The following is a 19,149-nucleotide window of genomic DNA, read 5'->3' as shown; positions in this document are numbered from 1 at the left end:
TAAAGCCAGAATGAAGCTTAGGAACAGGATTCTTTTTGCTTTAAGTAAGGCAAGGCAGATGTTGGAACATGTCATTTTAAATCAGTATGGTGAGTGTTATAAAGAGTATGTTTTGGGTTCTTTATACAAAAAAGGTTCACTTAGTCTAGCCTGGGACTTAGAGAAGGTTTCCTGAAAGAAAACCTTTCTGATATGTGAGTCATGGAGCAATGCTAAGGAGTTAACCACATGAAAAAATAAAGTAAAAGAATCCAGGTAGAAGAGAAAATACTGGCAAAGGTTTGGAGACCCATAACTAGCTTAGTATTATTCGGGAACTTAAAAATTTTCTGTGTTTCAAAAAATGTCAAGTACAAAGTGGGCCACAAAAAGAGATAAGCCTGTATATATGTTTTGGGGACAGGTCATAGAACAGCTTATATGTCCTAAGGGGCTTAGAATTCAACTTCAGTCAATGGAAACCATTGACAAGTCCTAAGCAATGGAAGGATGTGGCTAGAGAGGCATAAATTTTTAGATAGTTTGGGCCATCTACAGGTTAGACCTTGACTCGGCAAGGAGTGCAAGTTGGAGTCTTACAAGAATAGTCCAGGTAAAAGATGATGAAGCCCTGAATCAGGATGTTAGTAGGAATGAAGAAGAAATAGTTAGGAAGCAATATTAGTGGCAGTTGATTAGTGATTGACTGGAGTAAGGTGGTGAAGACAGAGTTGAGGATGACTCCTAGGTGTCTGGTGTGGGTGGCTGGCTAGTGATGCTGCTGGTAATAGCAAGGAATGCTGAACAAGAAGCAGGCCTGGGGTGAGGGATGAGAAATTCAAAGTAGGACATGTTGAGTTTGGACATCCAAGCTGAAATAACCACCAGGCCCTTAAATATACATGTCTGGAAAGGTGGGCCTTATAAGCATATGGGCTATGGATAAAATTTTGGGAGTCAATGAAATCTGAGAGGAAGGGAGTATAAAATGAGGCAGACAGTAGACTGGGGATAAAATACAGGAAACATTTAAATGCATTTGAAAAAAAAGGAGTCCAACAAAGAAAGTTGAAAAGAAATCATTGGAAAAGGAGGAGGAGAATCATGGGGTGCCACCTTCAAAGCCCTGTTTTTATGTGGGAGCTTCTAGTCACCTCAGATTGCATGCATTTTGTAGAAGTTGCTACTATTTTGAAGGCAGTAAGAACGATAAAGCTCTTCCTCATTGTTGCCAGTGGAATTTACCTGATTAGTTACTGAACCTAGTTTCAGAATGCTTAATCGTAAGTGTATACTTGGGGGCATTATTCTTTAATAACAATTAGGAATACTCTCCAACTTATGTATTTCAATTCTTCCTAGATTTTCAATACCTCCTACCTTGAGCCACCACCAGATGGATATGAGAATGTTACAAATATTGTTCCACCATATAATGCTTTCTCAGCCCAAGGCATGCCAGAGGTAAAACAAGACTTTTTTGACTCAACTCTTTGAACTTTCCTTTGTTATTTAAAGCCTATATAAAGGACTAAAACCAAGGAGATTAGGTAAACCATACATGCTGATCCATACTTTGAGATTCAGTGTGATGAACACCCTTTCTAAAAATAATTTAAGAAAAAGAAAAAAATAGAATACGTAAAAATCATAGCCTGGTGAAGCAGATGCCACTCTGAAATAACAAAGAACCTGCTGAACACATCTTTAATTCAGTAACGTCAGTAGATGTCTTTACAAGCTCTTTTCCTTTGTTCATAGTCTGATTTTTGTTGTAGATTTATAGATCATGCCATAGAAGTGGTATTTAATTAATTACTTAATTAATTCTATGCTTGAAAATTAAACATGGTTGGGATTTCTTTTTTCTTTTAAAAAATCTCCTTTGTTTCACCTATTCCCCAACTTTCTCCCCTCTGGCAACCCTCCATTTGTTATTTGTATTTTAAAGTCTGTTCATTTTTGTTTAGATTCTGCATGTAAGTAAAATCATATGGTATTTGTCTTTCTCTGACTTATTTCTCTTAGCATAATACACTTTAGGTCTATCCATGTTGTTGCAAATAGCAAGATCTCATTTTTTTTTTAAATGTCTGAGTATGTGTACACACACACACACACACACACACACACTCACACCCCCCACTTCTTCCTTATCCATTCATCCATCAATGGACACTTGGGTAAATAATGACGCAGTAAACATAAGGGTGCCTATATTTTTCTTAATTAGTGTTTTTGCTTTCTGAGGGTAAGTGCCCAGTAGTAGAATTACTGGATCATATGGTATTTCTATTTTTAATTTTTTGAGGAACTTCCATACTGTTTTCCACAGTGGTTGCACCAATTTACATTCCCACCAACAGTATGTAAGGATTATTTTTCTCTACATCTTTGCCAACACCTGTTATTTCTTGTCTATTTGATGCTAGCCATTCTGACCCATGTGAAGTGATATCTCATTGTGGTTTTGATTTGCATTTCCCTGATGATTGGTTATGTTGAGAATGTTTTTATGTGTCTGTTGCCCATCTGTATATGTTCTTTGGAAAATTGTCTATTTGGGTCTTTTGCCCATTTTTAAAATTTTATTTTATTTTGTTATGTTAATCACCATACATTACATCATTAATTTTTGATGTAGTGTTCCATGATTCATGTTTGCATATAACACCCAGTGCTCCATGCAGTATGTGCCCTCTTTAATACCCATCACCAGGCTAACCCATCCCCCGGCTAACCCATCCCCCACCCTCTCCCCTCTAGAACCCTCAGTTTGTTTCTCAGAGTCCATAGTCTCTCATGGTTCGTCTTCCCCTCTGATTTCCCCACCTTCATTTTTCCTTCCTACTATCTTCTTCTTCTTTTTTTAACATATAATGTATTATTTGTTTCAGAGGTACAGGTCTGTGATTCAACAGTCTTACACAATTCACAGTGCTCACCATAGCACATACCCTCCCCAGTGTCTGCCACCCAGCCACCCCCCCAACAATCCAGCAATTCTCAGTTTGTTTCCTGAGATTAAGAATTCTTCATATCAGTGAGATCATATGATACATGTCTTTCTCTGATTGACTTATTTCACTCAGCATAATCCCCTCCAGTTCCATCCACGTTGTTGCAAATAGCAAGATTTCATTCCTTTTGATGGCTACATAACTGTATATGTATACCACATCTTTTTTTTTTAAGATTTTATTTATTTATTTGAGAGAGAGAATAAGAGATAGAAAGCACGAGAGGGAAGAGGGTCAGAGGGAGAAGCAGACTCCCTGCTGAGCAGGGAGCCCAATGTGGGACTCGATTCCGGGACTCCAGGATCATGACCTGAGCCAAAGGCAGTCGCCTAACCAACTGAGCCACCCAGGCGCCCTATATACCACATCTTCTTTATCTATTCATCTGTCGATGGACATCTTAGCTCTTTCCATAGTTTGGCTATTGTGGACATTGCTGCTATAAACACTGAGGTGCACATACCCCTTCGGATTACTACATTTGTATCTTTGGGGTAAATACCCAGTAGTGCAATTGCTGGGTCGTATGGTATCTCTATTTTCAACTTTTTGAGGAACCTCCATACTGTTTTCCGGAGTAGCTGCACCAGCTTTCATTCCCACCAACAGTGTAGGAGGGATCCCCTTTCTCTGCATCCCCACAAACATGTGTCGTTTCCTGACTTGTTCATTTTAGCCATTCTGACTGGTGTGAGGTGGTATCTCATTGAGGTTTTGATTTGGATTTCCCTGATGCCGAGCGATGTTGAGATCAGTGGAACAGAATAGAGAGCCCAGAAATGGACCCTCAACTCTATGGTCAACTCATCTTTGACAAAGCAGGAAAGAATGTCCAATGGAAAAAAGACAGTCTCTTCAACAAATGGTGTTGGGAAAATTGGACAGCCACATGCAGAAGAATGAAATTGGACCACTTCCTTACACCACACACAAAAATAGACTCAAAATGGTTGAAAGACCTCAGTGTGAGACAGGAGTCCATCAAAATCCTAGAGGAGAACACAGACAGCAACCTCTTCGACCTCAGCCTCAGCAACTTCTTCCTAGAAACATCGCTAAAGGCAAGGGAAGCAAGGGCAAAAATGAACTCTTGGGATTTCATCAAGAAAAAAAGCTTTTGCACAGCAAAAGAAGCAGTCAACAAAACCAGAAGACAAGCGACAGAATGGGGGAAGATATTTGCAAATGACATATCAGATAAAGGGCTAGTATCCAAAATCTATAAAGAACTTCTTAAACTCAACCCTCAAAGAAAAATGATCCAATCAAGAAATGGGCAGAAGACATGAACAGACATTTTTCCAAAGAAGACATTCAGATGGCCAACAGACACATGAAAAAGTGCTCTTTTGACCATTTTAATCTGATTATGTATGTATGTACGTATTTTTTGGTATTGGGTTGTATAAGTTCTTTATATAGTTTGGATATTAACCCCTTACTGGATATATCATTTACAACTATCTTTCCCCTCTTTAGTTAGGATTATGGTTTTCTTGGCTGTGCAAAAGCTTTTATTTTGCTGTAGTCCCAATAGTTTATTTTTGCTTTTGTTTCCTGTGCCCAAGGAGACATATCTAGAAAAATGTTGTTAAGGCTGATGTCAAAGAAATTACTTCCCCTGTGTTTTCTTTTAGGGGTTTTATGGTTTCAGGTCTTATATTTAGGGGTTTAATCCATGTTTAATTTATTTTTGTGGATGGTGTAAGAAAGTATTTTGGTTTCATTCTTTTGCATATGGCTGTTCAGTTTTCCTAGTACCATTTATTAAAGACACTTTTTCCTCACTGTATATTCTCGCCTCCTTTGTCATAGATTATTTGATTGTTAAGTGTGGGTTTACTTCTGGACTTTATTCTGGTCCATTGATCTATGTTCTGTTGTCATGCCAGTACTATGCTGTTTTGATTACTACAGCTTTGTAATCTATCTTGAAATTTGGGATTGTGATACCTCCAGCTTTGTTCTTTCTCATGCTTGCTTTGGCTAATTGAAGTCTTCTGTGGTTCCATACACATTTTAGCATTATTTTTCATAGTCCTGTGACAAAGGCTGTTGGTATTTTGATAGGGATTGCATGGAATCTGTAGATTGCATTGGGTAATATGGACATATTAATGATATTAATTGATATTCCAATCTGTGAGCATGGAGTATCTTTCCATTTATTTGTGTCTTCAATTTCTTTTATCAGTATTTTATAGTTTTCAGAGTACAGGTCTTTCAACTCCTTGGTTAAGTTTATTCCTAGGTATTTTATTATTTTTGGTGCAGTGGATTGTTTAAAACATAGTTTGGATTTTTTAAATGATCTCTATTTCCTCTGGTTCAGTATATGCTGATAATCTCTTCAAAACGGAACACACTGTTTAAAGTGTTACATATTGACATTTTTTCAATTCAAAGTATTGAAATATTTTCTAAAAACATACAGAATTAGCAAGGATCTGTTTTTCAAGCCCAATCCAGGAAAGATAACCTTTGATGATGTGGTATTGTGGAGCAAACTTACTCATTGGTTTTCCCTTTAATTGTTGCAGTATTCTATATATTTTTAATTTTTTTCTTTTCCTTACAGGGTGATCTTATATATGTGAACTATGCTCGTACTGAAGATTTTTTCAAACTGGAAAGAGAGATGAACATCAACTGTAGCGGAAAGATTGTTATTGCAAGATATGGAAAAATCTTCAGAGGAAATAAAGTATTGTATCACCTCCTTTTCTAGAGAGAAGAGGATAGTGTATATCCTCTAAATGTAAATGCAGCTTGCACTTTTTTTTTTTGGAATTACCTCAATATATGTATTTAAAAAATCTTCGTATGTGCCACGGTTGCACAGGAAATCCTGTTTTTATTTTACCTCACTTATCTAGAAATGGAAATTACTTTTATTACAGAAACAAAATTTGCTTTTTAAAATTTTTTGAGGGAAATTTTATGTAAACTGAAAACTGAAAGATCCCCTACATTGCCCATTTTATTTGCCCAGACATGATCAATCTTCACAGCTTTTCTTAGACCTAATTCTGTGACATATGAGTATAAATATCTTTTTCTATATACTAATTTTACAAATATTATACAGCTTTTTTACAAAGATGGCATCATATACTATATATAACTTTATTTTCTCACTTAGCAATAATATATAGGTATTCCTCTATGTCAAAACATTGAGAGTTGTATGATGTGTGGTTACAAGTATAGGACTCTAGATTCTTACAACATAGATTCTCGTCTAGTCTAGGCTCACTGTTCTCTCAGTCTTTTACTGTGAGCAAGTTATCTAATCTTTCTCTGCCAGTGTTTCCTCATACATAAAGTGAGAATGCTAATAATAGCATTAATCTCCTAGAATCCTTATGAAGATTAAATAACTTTATGTTTGAAAACACTTATGATAGTGCCTGGTACTTAGGTTAATTCTGTATAGCTGCTTATTAAGTAAATACCTTGTATTTTGATGGGTACATAATACTCTGTAGAAGTGAGAAGCAGTTTATTCAAGCTTGGCTTGAATTTATTACTATTAAAAATAATTCCACTGTGAACATCTTGGTCCATATGCACTTGAACATTTATGTGAAGGTTTTTATAGTATGGATTCCTAGAAATTTAATGGTTGAGTCAACATGTATATTCTTTCAAAATTTTGGAAGGCATCAAATTGCCCTTCAAAAAAAGTTGTGACAGATTGTACTCCCATTCATATTATAAGAATGCTTTCTGAATATTGCAGTGTGTTTTAGTTAATCAAGACTTATTGTTATCTATTTTTGCTACAGTATTTCTGGTAATGAATCAAGAATCTTGCAGGAAAGATTTTCCTATGTGATCAGTTTGGATTGTTAGAAAATATTTACAAAACATAGTGAGCAATTTTTCACACACTCTGTATAGAACTTTAAATTATTTTAGTTCCACAGATATTTCTATGATGTGCCATTCTTTGGAGGGTGGATAGTTAAAAGTAAACAAGACATGGTCCCTTTTCTAAAAACATCCTCAGTCTAGCAAGGGAGAAAGATATTTTAAAGATATTTTTAAATACTAGGACCCATTCTATAACAAATATGTACAAAATAGAAGAGGTAGAAAGAAGGGAGACATTAATTTTGCAGTTTTAGCCACAATAGGAATGTTTCACAGAAGAGACAATAACTTGTCTGGAGTTGTAGAGAATAAATGAGAGTTGTTAGCTCCCCCCTGGAGAGAAATTGTATTCAAGGCATAAAGAACTGAATGTCTAGCAGCATGATAAAAAGTAGTGTCTCAAGTTCCTTACATTATTAAACTGATTTTCTCTTAGATGAATTAATCATCTGCCAGTTCTACATTATGGATTGCACATTGCCCCTGCAGGTTAAAAATGCCATGTTAGCAGGAGCCATAGGAATCATCTTGTACTCCGATCCAGCGGATTACTTTGCCCCTGCAGTACAGCCGTATCCTAAAGGATGGAACCTTCCTGGAACTGCAGCACAGAGAGGGAATGTATTAAATTTGAATGGTGCTGGGGACCCGCTCACTCCAGGCTATCCAGCTAAAGGTAATGGATGGGCCTGTCCTGGTTCACCCATTTTTGCAAAAATACTACCTGCCCTTACAGAAGGCATAAAAGCAAACATCTACAAAATAACCTTAAAACTGTATACAATTACAATATTTTGTATTACTATTGCTAGGAATTAAAAACATTTCCCATATATTACTTTCGTTTCAAATTTTCATGATGTGTGGACATGGAGAGGGAAGGGCCCGTTGAATTTCTCTCTACTTTTAGCAGAGGTGCAGAAACATAGATCCCCATACCCTAAGTAATATTGCTTTTACCAAACTAGAACTTTGGTTTTCTGAATTGCTTGGTGATTTTAGACTTCTCTAGATATCATATGTTTGTATTTTTTTTAAATATCAGTGAGTTTTTGGTGTTGTCAAAACTTTTCACATTTTACATGTTAAACATCTGTGTAACTGCCTCCACAATTAAGATAATGAACATATCCATTACCCAAAAAGTTTTCACTCCTCTCTTACAATACTTTCCTCCAAACCCTTCCAACCCACTCTCTGCCAGTCCCTGAATCACTGATCTGCTTTCAGTCAGCATAATTATTTCGAGATCCATCCGTGTTGATGTCTGTGTCAATAGTTCATTCCTTTTTGTGCTGAGTAGTATTTCATTGAATGGATACACTATAGTTTGTTTATTCATTTACTTGTTGATGGACATTCAGATCATTTTTAGTTTGGGGACTCTTATACATAAAGCTGCTATGAAGTTGATACAAATCTTTGTATATACATATGCTTTTATTTCTCCTGGGTAAATATACAGTAATCAAACGACTGGATAATATGATAGATGCATATTTAACTTTTGGAGAAATTTTCAAATTGTTTTCCAAAGTGTTTTTACCATTTTACATTCTAGCAGCAGTGCATGAGTGTTCCAGTTGCTATATCCTTGCTACCTTTAGTTTGGTCAGTCTTTTTAATTTTACATTCAAATAGATATGTAAATCCTCCAAGTTAACATTTTTTTCAAAGTTTTTGGGGCTATTCTAGGTCCTTTCCATGTGAATTTTAGAACCAGCTTACTAATTTCCATTGAAAAGTGTCCTGGGAATTTGATTGAGATTGAATTAAATCTATAGGTCAATTTGGGGAGAACTGGCATGTTAAAAAATAATGAATATTTTGATCCATGCACATGGCACAACTCTCCATTTACTTAGGTATTCTTTAATTAACTCCACATGTTTGCAGTTTTACTGTATGGCTTGTGCACATCTTTCTCATTTACCATACGCATTTCCTAGTTGTATGCTTTTTAATAATACATTTTAAATTTCAATTTTTATATGTTCAATGCTAGTAAGTAGAAATACTTTGTAGAAGAAATACATCAGTCTTGTATCCTGCAAGCTTGTTAAACTTACTAAATAGTTCTAGTACGTTTCTATATTACATAGACGATCATGTTTTCTGTAAACACGGTTTTCTTTTTTTCCAGTCTGGATGCCCTTTATTTTTAAAATATGTTTGCCTAGTATACTGGCCAGTACCTCTCATACATTTCTGGAAAAAGGTGTTAGAGGAGATGTCCTTACCTTGTTCCTGCCTCAAGAAGAAAAAATCCAGTCTTTCTCTCTTAAGTATGATATAGCTGTAGGTTTTATTTTAGATTCTTTTTGTCAAGCTGGGGAAGTTTACTTCTAATGGGCTAAGAGATTTTATCTTAGCACATTTATCTAGAAATGTATAATTAATTTTGTCAAATGCTTTCAGTGAGTCTTGGGATGATAATAAGTTGTTATATTACTTTCATTAAATTATACTAATAGATTTTTGAATGTTAAATCAACCCTCCCTTCCTAGGATAAACTCTTAGTCACAATACATTATCATTTTATATGTTGGTATATCATTGAATTTAAAATTTTGTTAAGCATATCTGTTTTTAGTCATGAGGGATATTGGCCTACAGATTTATTTTCTTGTAGTATTTCGGTCTCATTTTGGTATCAGAGTAATGTTGGCCTTATGGGGTGAGTTGGGAACTATTTTATCTTTGTTGTTTTGTAAGAGTTTATATAGAATGAGTCATTTTTGCTTATAAACATTTGGTAGAATTCCCTAGGAAATCTGGGCCTGAAGTTTTGTTTGTAGGCATGTTTTTAACTACACATTCAATTTTTAAAATAGGTATGTGGCTATTTAGGCTGTCCATTTACTGTTGAATGAGCTTTGGTAGTTTATGTCATCCACAGATTTTGTCCATTTTCTCTTAAGTTAAATTTAATAGAGTTGTTCATAATATTCTCATTCTGTATGCATGTGTGTGTGCATGCATGCATGCATGTGCAGGTACTAGGGTGATATTCTGTTCTTTATTCCTGATCATGGCAGTTTCTCTCTCTCTCTTCTTTTCTTTCTTTTTTTCTTCTTTTTTTCCTGAATTGTCTTGCTAGAGATTTATCAGTTTTATTGATCTTCTCAAAGAACCAGCTTTGGATTTTATTCATAATTGCTACCATTTTTCTGTCTCCTATTTCTTGTATTTCTGCTCTGATCTTTATAATATTATTTCCTTATTTGTTTTGACAACAAACAAATAAGAATTTGTCCTTATTTTTGCCTTATTTGTTCTTCTTTTCTATTTTCTTGAGATGGAATCTGATGTCATTTGATTGAAATCTTCCTTTGTTTCTAAGATAGGTGTTTTAGTGCTATACTACTATTTTGGCTGAAAGCCAAAGTCCCAATGAGGTTGTAAGTCTGACAGTACTTTTTAGTCTTCCTTTAAAGAGAATATTGTGTTACTATTTGAATAAGATCTTTATTATTCCCAAGAGCTCATAAATTCCCTTTAATTTTTTTTTTCAGTTACATCTAGTTTCAGAATTTGGGACACATTTTCCAGGCAACTAGTTAACTGAAGCTTCCCTAAGAAGGATTCAAGATCTCCTTGAGGAAATAAAATATTCTTGTAAAATTTAAGAGAATTACATGAACTATCAAAACAAATTTGGAAATTTATAATCCCCATAGTTGATTTTACATTAAAATTTGAATGATTTAATTTCTTACTGTTGAATTAAATAGTCTGTATTAGGTAAAACAATCATTGGCTTTGGGGGAACTTTAAATTTTGACATAATTTCAAACATGTAATAAATCTGAGATAGTAATAAATTTCTTTATACCCCTTGCTCAGATTTTTCAGCTGTTTTCATTTTATGCAATTAATTTCTGCAGAGTACACCTTTAGACTTGATGTCAAAGAAGGAGTGGGAATCCCAAGGATCCCTGTACATCCTATTGGGTATAAAGATGCAGAAATATTACTACGGTATGATTTTCTAATTGGATATGAGATTTAAGATATTTTACACTAATGTGTCCATTTTCTTGTCTAAAACCAATGTAATCTAATTATGTTAGAATAAATTCTGGTTGTATACCTGAAACCAATGTTATATGTCACTTATACCTCAAAAAATTAAAAATAAGGAAACAAAGTAGGAAAATGAGTTTTAAAAATGTCTTATTTCAAAATAGTTCCTGAAGTAGGAATAACAGAGTACAACAAGAAATGACAAGAAACCTTTAGTCTGCTACAGATGAAAGTCTCAAGTGTAAAACTGTGTCTAAGATAAAAATGCTGATTGGAGATTTTTCAAATAGTTGGATTTTCTTTGATATTCATTTGATGTTTGTACTTGACCTGTATTTTAAAAATATTACAGTGCCCACCACTTACTAGATGTGTGAAGTTGGACCAATTACTTAATCTTTCTCTGATTCAGTTTCCTTATCTGTGAAATGAGGATAGTCATAGTTTCTCCCTGGTAAGGTTATTATGAGGAGGAGATGAGATCAATGCAAGTGTGTAAAGCATCTAGTATATAGTAAACATTTAATTAATGTTTGCTATTCTTGCATTCTATTATTGATGTTATTTCACAAATCTCCAACTTTAATTTTTTTAGATGTCTGTACCAATACAATTTAATAATTGCTTTTTGAGTGCCCACTAGGTAACCAGCAGCTTCTCTAGAAATTAATTTCTTCTCCTTAACATAGTCATGAATTTGCTATTTTCACTATTTCTTAGATCTAATGCTTCCCTACATAAAGTCAAAAGTAAGGAGGCTGATGCTTCTCATTTCCTTTCCCTATTTTTTTTTCCCTAAGCCCTCTTACCACAAACATATTAAGTACTTCATATATTTCAATTTTGGCTCTCTTGCTAAAATGTAAGTTCCACAAAGAAAGGGAATATTGACAGTACTGGGCTCAATAAATATTTGTTAAATGTATGAATGAAATATCTCATTATCAGGCTTCATGATTTCTTCTAAGAAATTGTGATGCTCAGCCTTTTTCTGTCATTTTGATTTTCTCTCAACAGTCACATAGGAGGAACTGCTCCACCAGATGACAGCTGGAAGGGAAGTCTTAATGTGCATTATAACATTGGGCCTGGGTTCTCAGGGCATGATTCCTTCAGGTAATTTTATATTACTTTAATAGACTGGAAAAGTTTTGTATGTTTAATGGAAAAATGTCAAGATAACTGTTCTGCCAGGTATAATTTGCTTGTCTTTTTCTCATTTTTCATGAACAATTGATCATTTTATATCACTTAAGATGTACTTATACGATCATGTACTGAATTCTTCCAGTAGTGATATCACATTTGTTTATAAAGTCTTAAATATGACTATATTTGAGTTTAAATTTAACATTTTAACTTCCTATTTCACCTATTCCTATTTTGTTTTTTTGTGTTTTCCCCCTTTTTTAAAATTTTTTAAATTTTATTATGTTAATCACCATATATTACATCATTAATTTTTTTATATTATATTAATCACCATACATTACATCATTAGTTTTTGATGTAGTGTTCCATGATTCATTGTTTGCATATAACACCCAGTGCTCCATTCAGTACCTGCCCTCTTTAATACCCATCACCAGGCTAACACATCCCTCTACCCACCTCCCCTCTAGAACCCTCAGTTTGTTTCTCAGAGTCCATAGTCTCTCATGGTTCATCTCCCATCCGATTTCCCCCCCTTCATTTTCCCCTTCCTGCTTTTTCTTTTCTTTTTTTTTTAAACATATATTATTTGTTTCAGAGGTACGGAACTGTGATTCAACAGTCTTAGACAATTCACAGTGTTTACCATAGCACATACCCTCCCCAGTGCCTATCACCCAGCCACCCTATCGCTCCCACCCCCCACCACTCCAGCAACCCTCAGTTTGTTTCCTGAGATTAAGAATTCCTCATATCAGTGATGTCATATGATACATGTCCTTCTCTGATTGACTTATTTCACTCAGCATAACACCCTCCAATTCCATTCATGTTGTTGCAAATGTTGAGATTTCATTCCTTTTGATGGCTGCATAATATTCCATTGTATCTATATACCACATCTTCTTTATCCATTCATCTGTGGATGGATATTTTGGCTCTTTCCATAGTTTGGCTATTGTGGACATTGCTGCTATAAACATCGGGGTGCATGTAGCCCTTCAGATCACTACATTTGTATCTTTGTGGTAAATACCCAGTAGTGCAATTGCTGGATCGTATGGTAGCTCTATTTTCAACTTTTTGAGGAATCTCCATACTGTTTTCCAGAGTGGCTGCACCAGGTTGCATTCTCACCGACAGTGTAGGAGCGTTCCCATTTCTCTGCATCCCTGCCAACATCTGTCGTTTCCTGACTTGTTAATTTTAGCCATTCTGACTGCTGTGAGGTGGTATCTCATTGAGGTTTTGATTTGGATTTCCCTGATGCTGAGCGATGTTGAGCACATTTTCGTGTGTCTCTTGGCCATTTGGATGTCTTCTTTAGAAAAATGTCTGTTCATGTCTACTGCCCATTTCTTGATTGGATCATTTGTTCTTTGGGTGTGGAGTTTCATAAGTTCTTTAGATTTTGGATACTAGCCCTTTATCTGATATGTCATTTGCAAATATCTTCCCCCATTCTGTCGCTTGTCTTTTGGTTTTGTTGACTGTTTCTTTTGCTGTGGAAAAGCTTTTTACCTTGATGAAGTCCCAATAGTTCATTTTTGCCCTTGCTTCCCTTGCCTTTGGCGATGTTTCTAGAAAGAAGTTGCTGCAGCTGAGGTCGAAGAGGTTGCAGCCTGTGTTCTCCTTTAGGATTTTGATGGACTCCTGTCTCACACTGAGGTCTTTCACCATTTTGAGTCTGTTTTTGTGTGTGGTGTAAGGAAATGGTCCAATTTCATTCTTCTGCATATGGCTGTCCAATTTTCCCAACACCATTTGTTGAAGAGACTGTCTTTTTTCCATGGACATTCTTTCCTGCTTTGTCGAAGGTGAGTTGACCATAGAGTTGAGGGTCCATTTCTGGGCTCTCTATTCTGTTCCATTGTTCTATGTGTCTCTTTTAGAACCAGTACCATACTGTCTTGATGATGACAGCTTTGTAATAGAGCTTGAAGTCTGGAATTGTGATACCGCCAGCTTTGCTTTTCTTTTTCAACATTCCTCTGGCTATTCGGGGTCTTTTCTGGTTCCATACAAATTTTAGGATTATTTGTTCCAGTTCTTTGAAAAAAGTGGATGGTATTTTGAGGGGGATTGCATTAAATGTGTAGATTGCTCTAGGTTGCATTGACATTTTCAGAATTTTTGTTCTTCCAGTCTATGAGCATGGAACATTTTTCCATTTCTTTGTGTCTTCCTCAGTTTCTTTTATGAGTATTTTATAGTTTTCTGAGTACAGATTCTTTGCTTCTTTGGTTAGATTTATTCCTAGGTATCTTATGGTTTTGGCTGCAGTTGTAAATGGGATCAACTCCTTAATTCCTCTTTCTTCTGTCTTCTTGGTGTATAGGAATGCCACTGATTTCTGTGCATTGATTTTATATCCTGCCACTTTACTGAATTCCTGTGTGAGTTCTACCAGTTTTGGGGTGCAGTCTTTTGGGTTTTCCACATAAAGTATCATATCATCTGCAAAGAGTGAGAGTTTGAGTTCCTTGCCAATTCAGATACCTTTTCTTTCTTTCTTTCTTTTTTTTTTAAGATTTTATTTATTTGACAGAGAGACACAGCGAGAGAGGAAACACAAGCAGGGGAGAGGGAGAGGGAGGAGCAGGCTTCCCGCAGAGCAGGGAGCCTGATGCAGGGCTCGATCCCAGGACCCTGTGATCACGACTTGAGCCGAAGGTAGATGCTTAACAACTGAGCCACCCAGGCTCCCCCTTTTTTTCTTTTTGTTGTCTGATTGCTATGCCTAGGACTTCTAGTACTATGTTGAATAGCAGTGGTGATAGTGGACATCCCTGCCGTGTTCCTGACATTAGGGGGAAAGCTTTCAGTTTTTCCCCATTGAGAATGATATTGGCGTGGATTTTTCATAGATGGCTTTTATGATATTGAGGTCTGTAGCCTCTATCCTTATACTCTGAAGAGTTTTCATCAAGAAAGGATGCTGTACTTTGTCAAATGCTTTTTGTGCATCTATTGAGAGGATCATATGGTTCTTGTTCTTTCTTTTATTAATGTATTGTATCACATTGATTGATTTGTGGATGTTGAACCAACCTTGCAGCCCAGGGATAAATCCCACTTGGTCATGGTGAAGAATCCTTTTAATGTACTGTTGGATCCTACTGGCCAGTATTTTGGTGAGAATTTTTGCATCCATGTTCAACAGGGATATTGGTCTGTAATTCTCCTTTTTGATGGGGTCTTTGTCTGGTTTTGGGATCAAGGTAATGGTGGTCTCATAAAACGAGTTCATAAGTTTTTCTTCCATTTCTATTTTTGGAACAGTTTCAGAAGAATAAGTATTAATTCTTCCTTAAATGTTTGGTAGAATTCCCCTGGGAAGCCATCTGCCCCTGGGCTCTTGTATGTTGGGAGATTTTTGATTAGTGCTTCAATTTCCTTAGTGGTTATAGGTCTGTTCAGGTTTTCTGTTCCTTCATGATTCAATTTTGGTAGTTGATACATCTCTAGGAATGCATCCATTTCTTCCAGATTATCTAATTTGCTGGCATACAGTTGCTCGTAATATGTTCTTAAAATTGTTTGTATTTTTTTGGTGTTGGTTGTGATCTCTCCTCTATCATTCTTGATTTTATTTTTTTGGGTCATTTCTCTTTTCTCTCTGATAAGTCTGGCCAGGGGTTTATCAATCTGATTAATTCTTTCAAAGAACCAGCTCCTAGTTTCATTGATCTGCTCTACTGTTCTTTTGGTTTCTAATTCATTGATTTCTGCTCCGATTGTTATTATTTCTCTTCTCCTGCTGGGTTTAGGCTTTATTTGCTGTTCTTTCTCCAGCTCCTTTAGGTGTAGGGTAGGGTGTGTATTTGAGACCTTTCTTGTTTCTTAAGAAAGGCTTCTATTGCTATATACCTTCTGCTTAGGACTGCCCTTGCTGCATCCCAAAGATTTTGAACAGTTGTGTTTTCATTTGCATTGGTTTCCATGAATTTTTTTTAACTCTTTAATTTCCTCTTTGACCCATTCATTCTTTACTAGGATGCTCTTCAGCCTCCGTGTATTTGAGTTCTTTCATACTGTCCTCTTGTGATTGAGTTCTAGTTTCAAAGCATTGTGGTCTGAAAATATGCAGGGAATGATCCCAATCTTTTGGTACCTCTTGAAACCTGATTTGGGACCTAGGATGTGATCTATTCTGGAGAATGTTCCATGGGCACTAGAGAGGAATGTGCATTCCGTTGCTTTGGGATCGAATGTTCTGAATATATCTGTGAAGTCCATTTGGTCCAGTGTGTCATTTAAAGTCTTTATTTCCTTGTTGATCTTTTGCTTACATCATCTGTCCATTTCAGTGAGGGGGTTGTTAAAGTCCTTTACTATTATTGTATTGTTCTCGATGTGTTTCTTTGCTTTGGTTATTAATTGGCTTCTATAATTGGCTGCTCCCATGTTAGGGGCACAGATATTTACAATTGTTAGATCTACTTATTGGATAGACCCTTAAGTATGATATAGTGTCCTTCCTTGTCTCTTAGTATAGTCTTTGGTTTAAAATCTAATTTGTCTGATATAAGGATTTTGGTGTCCATTTGCATGGTAAATGGTTTTCTACCCCCTCACTTTCAATCTGGAGGTGTCTTTGGGTCTAAAATGAGTCTCTTGCAGACAGCATATGGATGGGTCTTGTTTTTTTAACCAATCTGATACCCTGTGTCTTTTGACTGGGGCATTTAGCTCATTTACATTTAGGGTAACTATTGAAAGATATGAATTTAGTGCCATTGTATTGCCTGCAAGGTGACTGTTACTGTATATTGTCTGTGTTCCTTTCCGGTCTATGTTACGTTTAGGCTCTCTCTTTGCTTAGAGGACCCCTTTCAATATATGCTGTGGGGCTGCTTTTGTGTTTGCAAATTCCTTTAGTTTTTGTTCGTCCTGGAAGCTTTTTATCTCTCTTTTCATTTTAGTGACAGCCTAGCTGGATATTGTATTCTTGGCTGCATATTTTTCTCATTTAGTGCTGTGAATATATCCTGCCAGTCCTTTCTGGCCTGCCATGTCTCTGTGGATAGGTCTGTTGCCAATCTAATGTTTCTACCATTTTATGTTACAGAGCTCCTCTCCCGAGCTGCTTTCAAGTGTTTCTCTTTGTCTCTGAGACTCGTAAGTTTTACTATTAGATGTCGGAGTGTTGACCTATTTTTATTGATTTTGAGGGGGGTTCTCTGTGCCTCCTGGATTTTGATGCCTGATTCCTTCCCCAAATTAGGGAAGTTCTCTGCTATAATTTGCTCCAATATACCTTCTGCGCCTCTCTCTCTTTCTTCTTCTTCTGAGATCCCAATTATTCTAATATTGTTTCGTATTATGGTATCTCTTTATTTCTTGAATTCTGCCCTCATGATCCAGTAGTTGTTTATCTCTCTTTTTCTCAGCTTCTTTATTTTCCATCATTTGATCTTCTATATCACTAATTCTCTCTTCTGCGTCATTTATCCTAGCAGTTAGAGCCTCTGTTTTTGATTGCACTTCATTAACAGCCTTTTTGATTTTGACTTGGTTAGATTTTAGTTCTTTTATTTCCCAGAAAGGGTTTCTCTAATATCTTCCATGCTTTTTTAATCTCAATCTAGTATGTTTATTTATTTATTTATTTTATTGTATTGTACTTTTTTTAAAGATTTTATTTATTTATTTGACAGAGATAGCAAGAGAAGGAACACAAGCAGGGGGAGAGGGAGAGGGAGAAGCAGGCTTCCTGCTGAGTAGGGAGCCCGATGCGCAGCTCTATACCAGGACTCTGGGATCACAAACTGAACTGAAGGCACACGCTTAACGACTGATCCACCCAGGTGGCACCGCAGCTAGTATCTTTAAAATCGTCATTCTGAACTCTAGTTCTGACATCTTACTAATGTCCATATTGATTAGGTCCCTAGCAGTCGGTACTGCCTCTTGTTCCTTTTTTTTTTTTTTTGAGGTGATTTTTTCCATCTTGTCATTTTTGTCCAGAGGAGAATAGATGAATGAGAGAACAAAATGCTAACAGGATAACAACAACACCAGAAAAATATACACTAAACAAATGAGAAGAGACCTGAAACTAGGGGAAAAGAAAGGGAAAGAAAGAAAAAAAGAGAAAGATAAAAAACAAAACAAAAACAGAATATGATCAAATATGATCAGTCTGGTGCATAGATCAGTGCCACACACTAGATTTTGGGTGTATTTTGGTTTGTTAGAAGAAAGTGCCTCCCAAAATTTTAGAAAGAGAAGCTTATATATGTACAAAAATAAGGGTAAATACGATGAAGCGTTGGAATATGAGTGTAAAGATGAAAATTGTTAAAGATGTTATAGAAGGAATTGATAAGAAAAGAAGTTGTTTGAAAAAAATAAAGAGGATGTAAAAAAAAAAAAGGGAGAGAATGGGATCAGGCAGGAGACTAGAACAAAGCCATACAATAGAGATTTAGGGTTTATTTTGGTCTGTTAGAAGAAACTGTATCCCAAAATTTGCAAGAGAAAACAACTTATATATATATATATACATATATATATACCAAAAATAAGGTTAATTACTATGAAGGGATAGAAGATGACTATAAAAATGAAAAATAAAAAAGATTTTATAAAAAAGTGATTAATAAGATGTTGTTTGAAAAAGGGAAAAAGAAAAATAAAAAAAAATTAACTTTGAAAGACTAAAGAATCACAGGGAAAAAGCCATGAATTCTATTTTTTTTTAATTTTTATTGTTATGTTAATCACCATATATTACATCATTAGTTTTTGGTGCAGTGTTCCATGATTCATTGTTTGTTCATAACACCCAGTGCTCCATGCAGAACGTGCCCTCCTCAATACCCATCACCAGGATAACCCATCCCCCTCCCCCCCTCCCCTCTAGAACCCTCAGTTTGTTTTTCAGAGTCCATCATCTCTCATGGTTCGTCTCCCCCTCTGACATACTCCCCTTTTCTTCCTCTCCTGTTATCTTCTTCTTTTTCTTTTTTCTTAAAATATGTTGCGTTATTTGTTTCAGAAGTACAGATCTGTGATTCAACAGTCTTGCACAATTCACAGCGCTCACCGTAGCACATACCCTCCCCAGTGTCTATCACCCAGCCACCCCAT

The 19,149-nt window shown here is 35.8% G+C and overlaps 1 protein-coding gene across 4 annotated transcripts in view; it reads left to right on the top strand.

The window, feature by feature from the left end:
• The window catches only part of LOC112840332 (N-acetylated-alpha-linked acidic dipeptidase 2), a 92,668-nt gene that overhangs the window by 17,840 nt on the left and 55,679 nt on the right, over positions 1-19,149 (top strand). For 3 of the 4 annotated variants that reach the window (XM_073890290.1, XM_025893672.2, XM_073890289.1), the window contains exons 5-9: positions 1,342-1,443; positions 5,578-5,703; positions 7,365-7,551; positions 10,764-10,857; positions 11,920-12,018. In XM_073890290.1, coding sequence (XP_073746391.1) covers positions 1,342-1,443; positions 5,578-5,703; positions 7,365-7,551; positions 10,764-10,857; positions 11,920-12,018 — 608 coding nt within the window. Of the gene's footprint in view, positions 1-1,341; positions 1,444-5,577; positions 5,758-7,364; positions 7,552-10,763; positions 10,858-11,919; positions 12,019-19,149 lie in introns of those variants that run through there. The other variant, XM_025893673.2, reaches the window with a different exon arrangement.

The sequence above is a fragment of the Callorhinus ursinus genome, unplaced genomic scaffold, assembly GCF_003265705.2.
Source record: "Callorhinus ursinus isolate GAN/ISIS: 27379988/994484 unplaced genomic scaffold, GSC_fseal_2.0 scaffold136, whole genome shotgun sequence".
Classification (NCBI taxonomy): domain Eukaryota; kingdom Metazoa; phylum Chordata; class Mammalia; order Carnivora; family Otariidae; genus Callorhinus; species Callorhinus ursinus.
The sequence above is the reverse complement of the archived record's forward strand: the minus strand, read 5'-3'. Positions and strand labels throughout refer to the sequence as shown.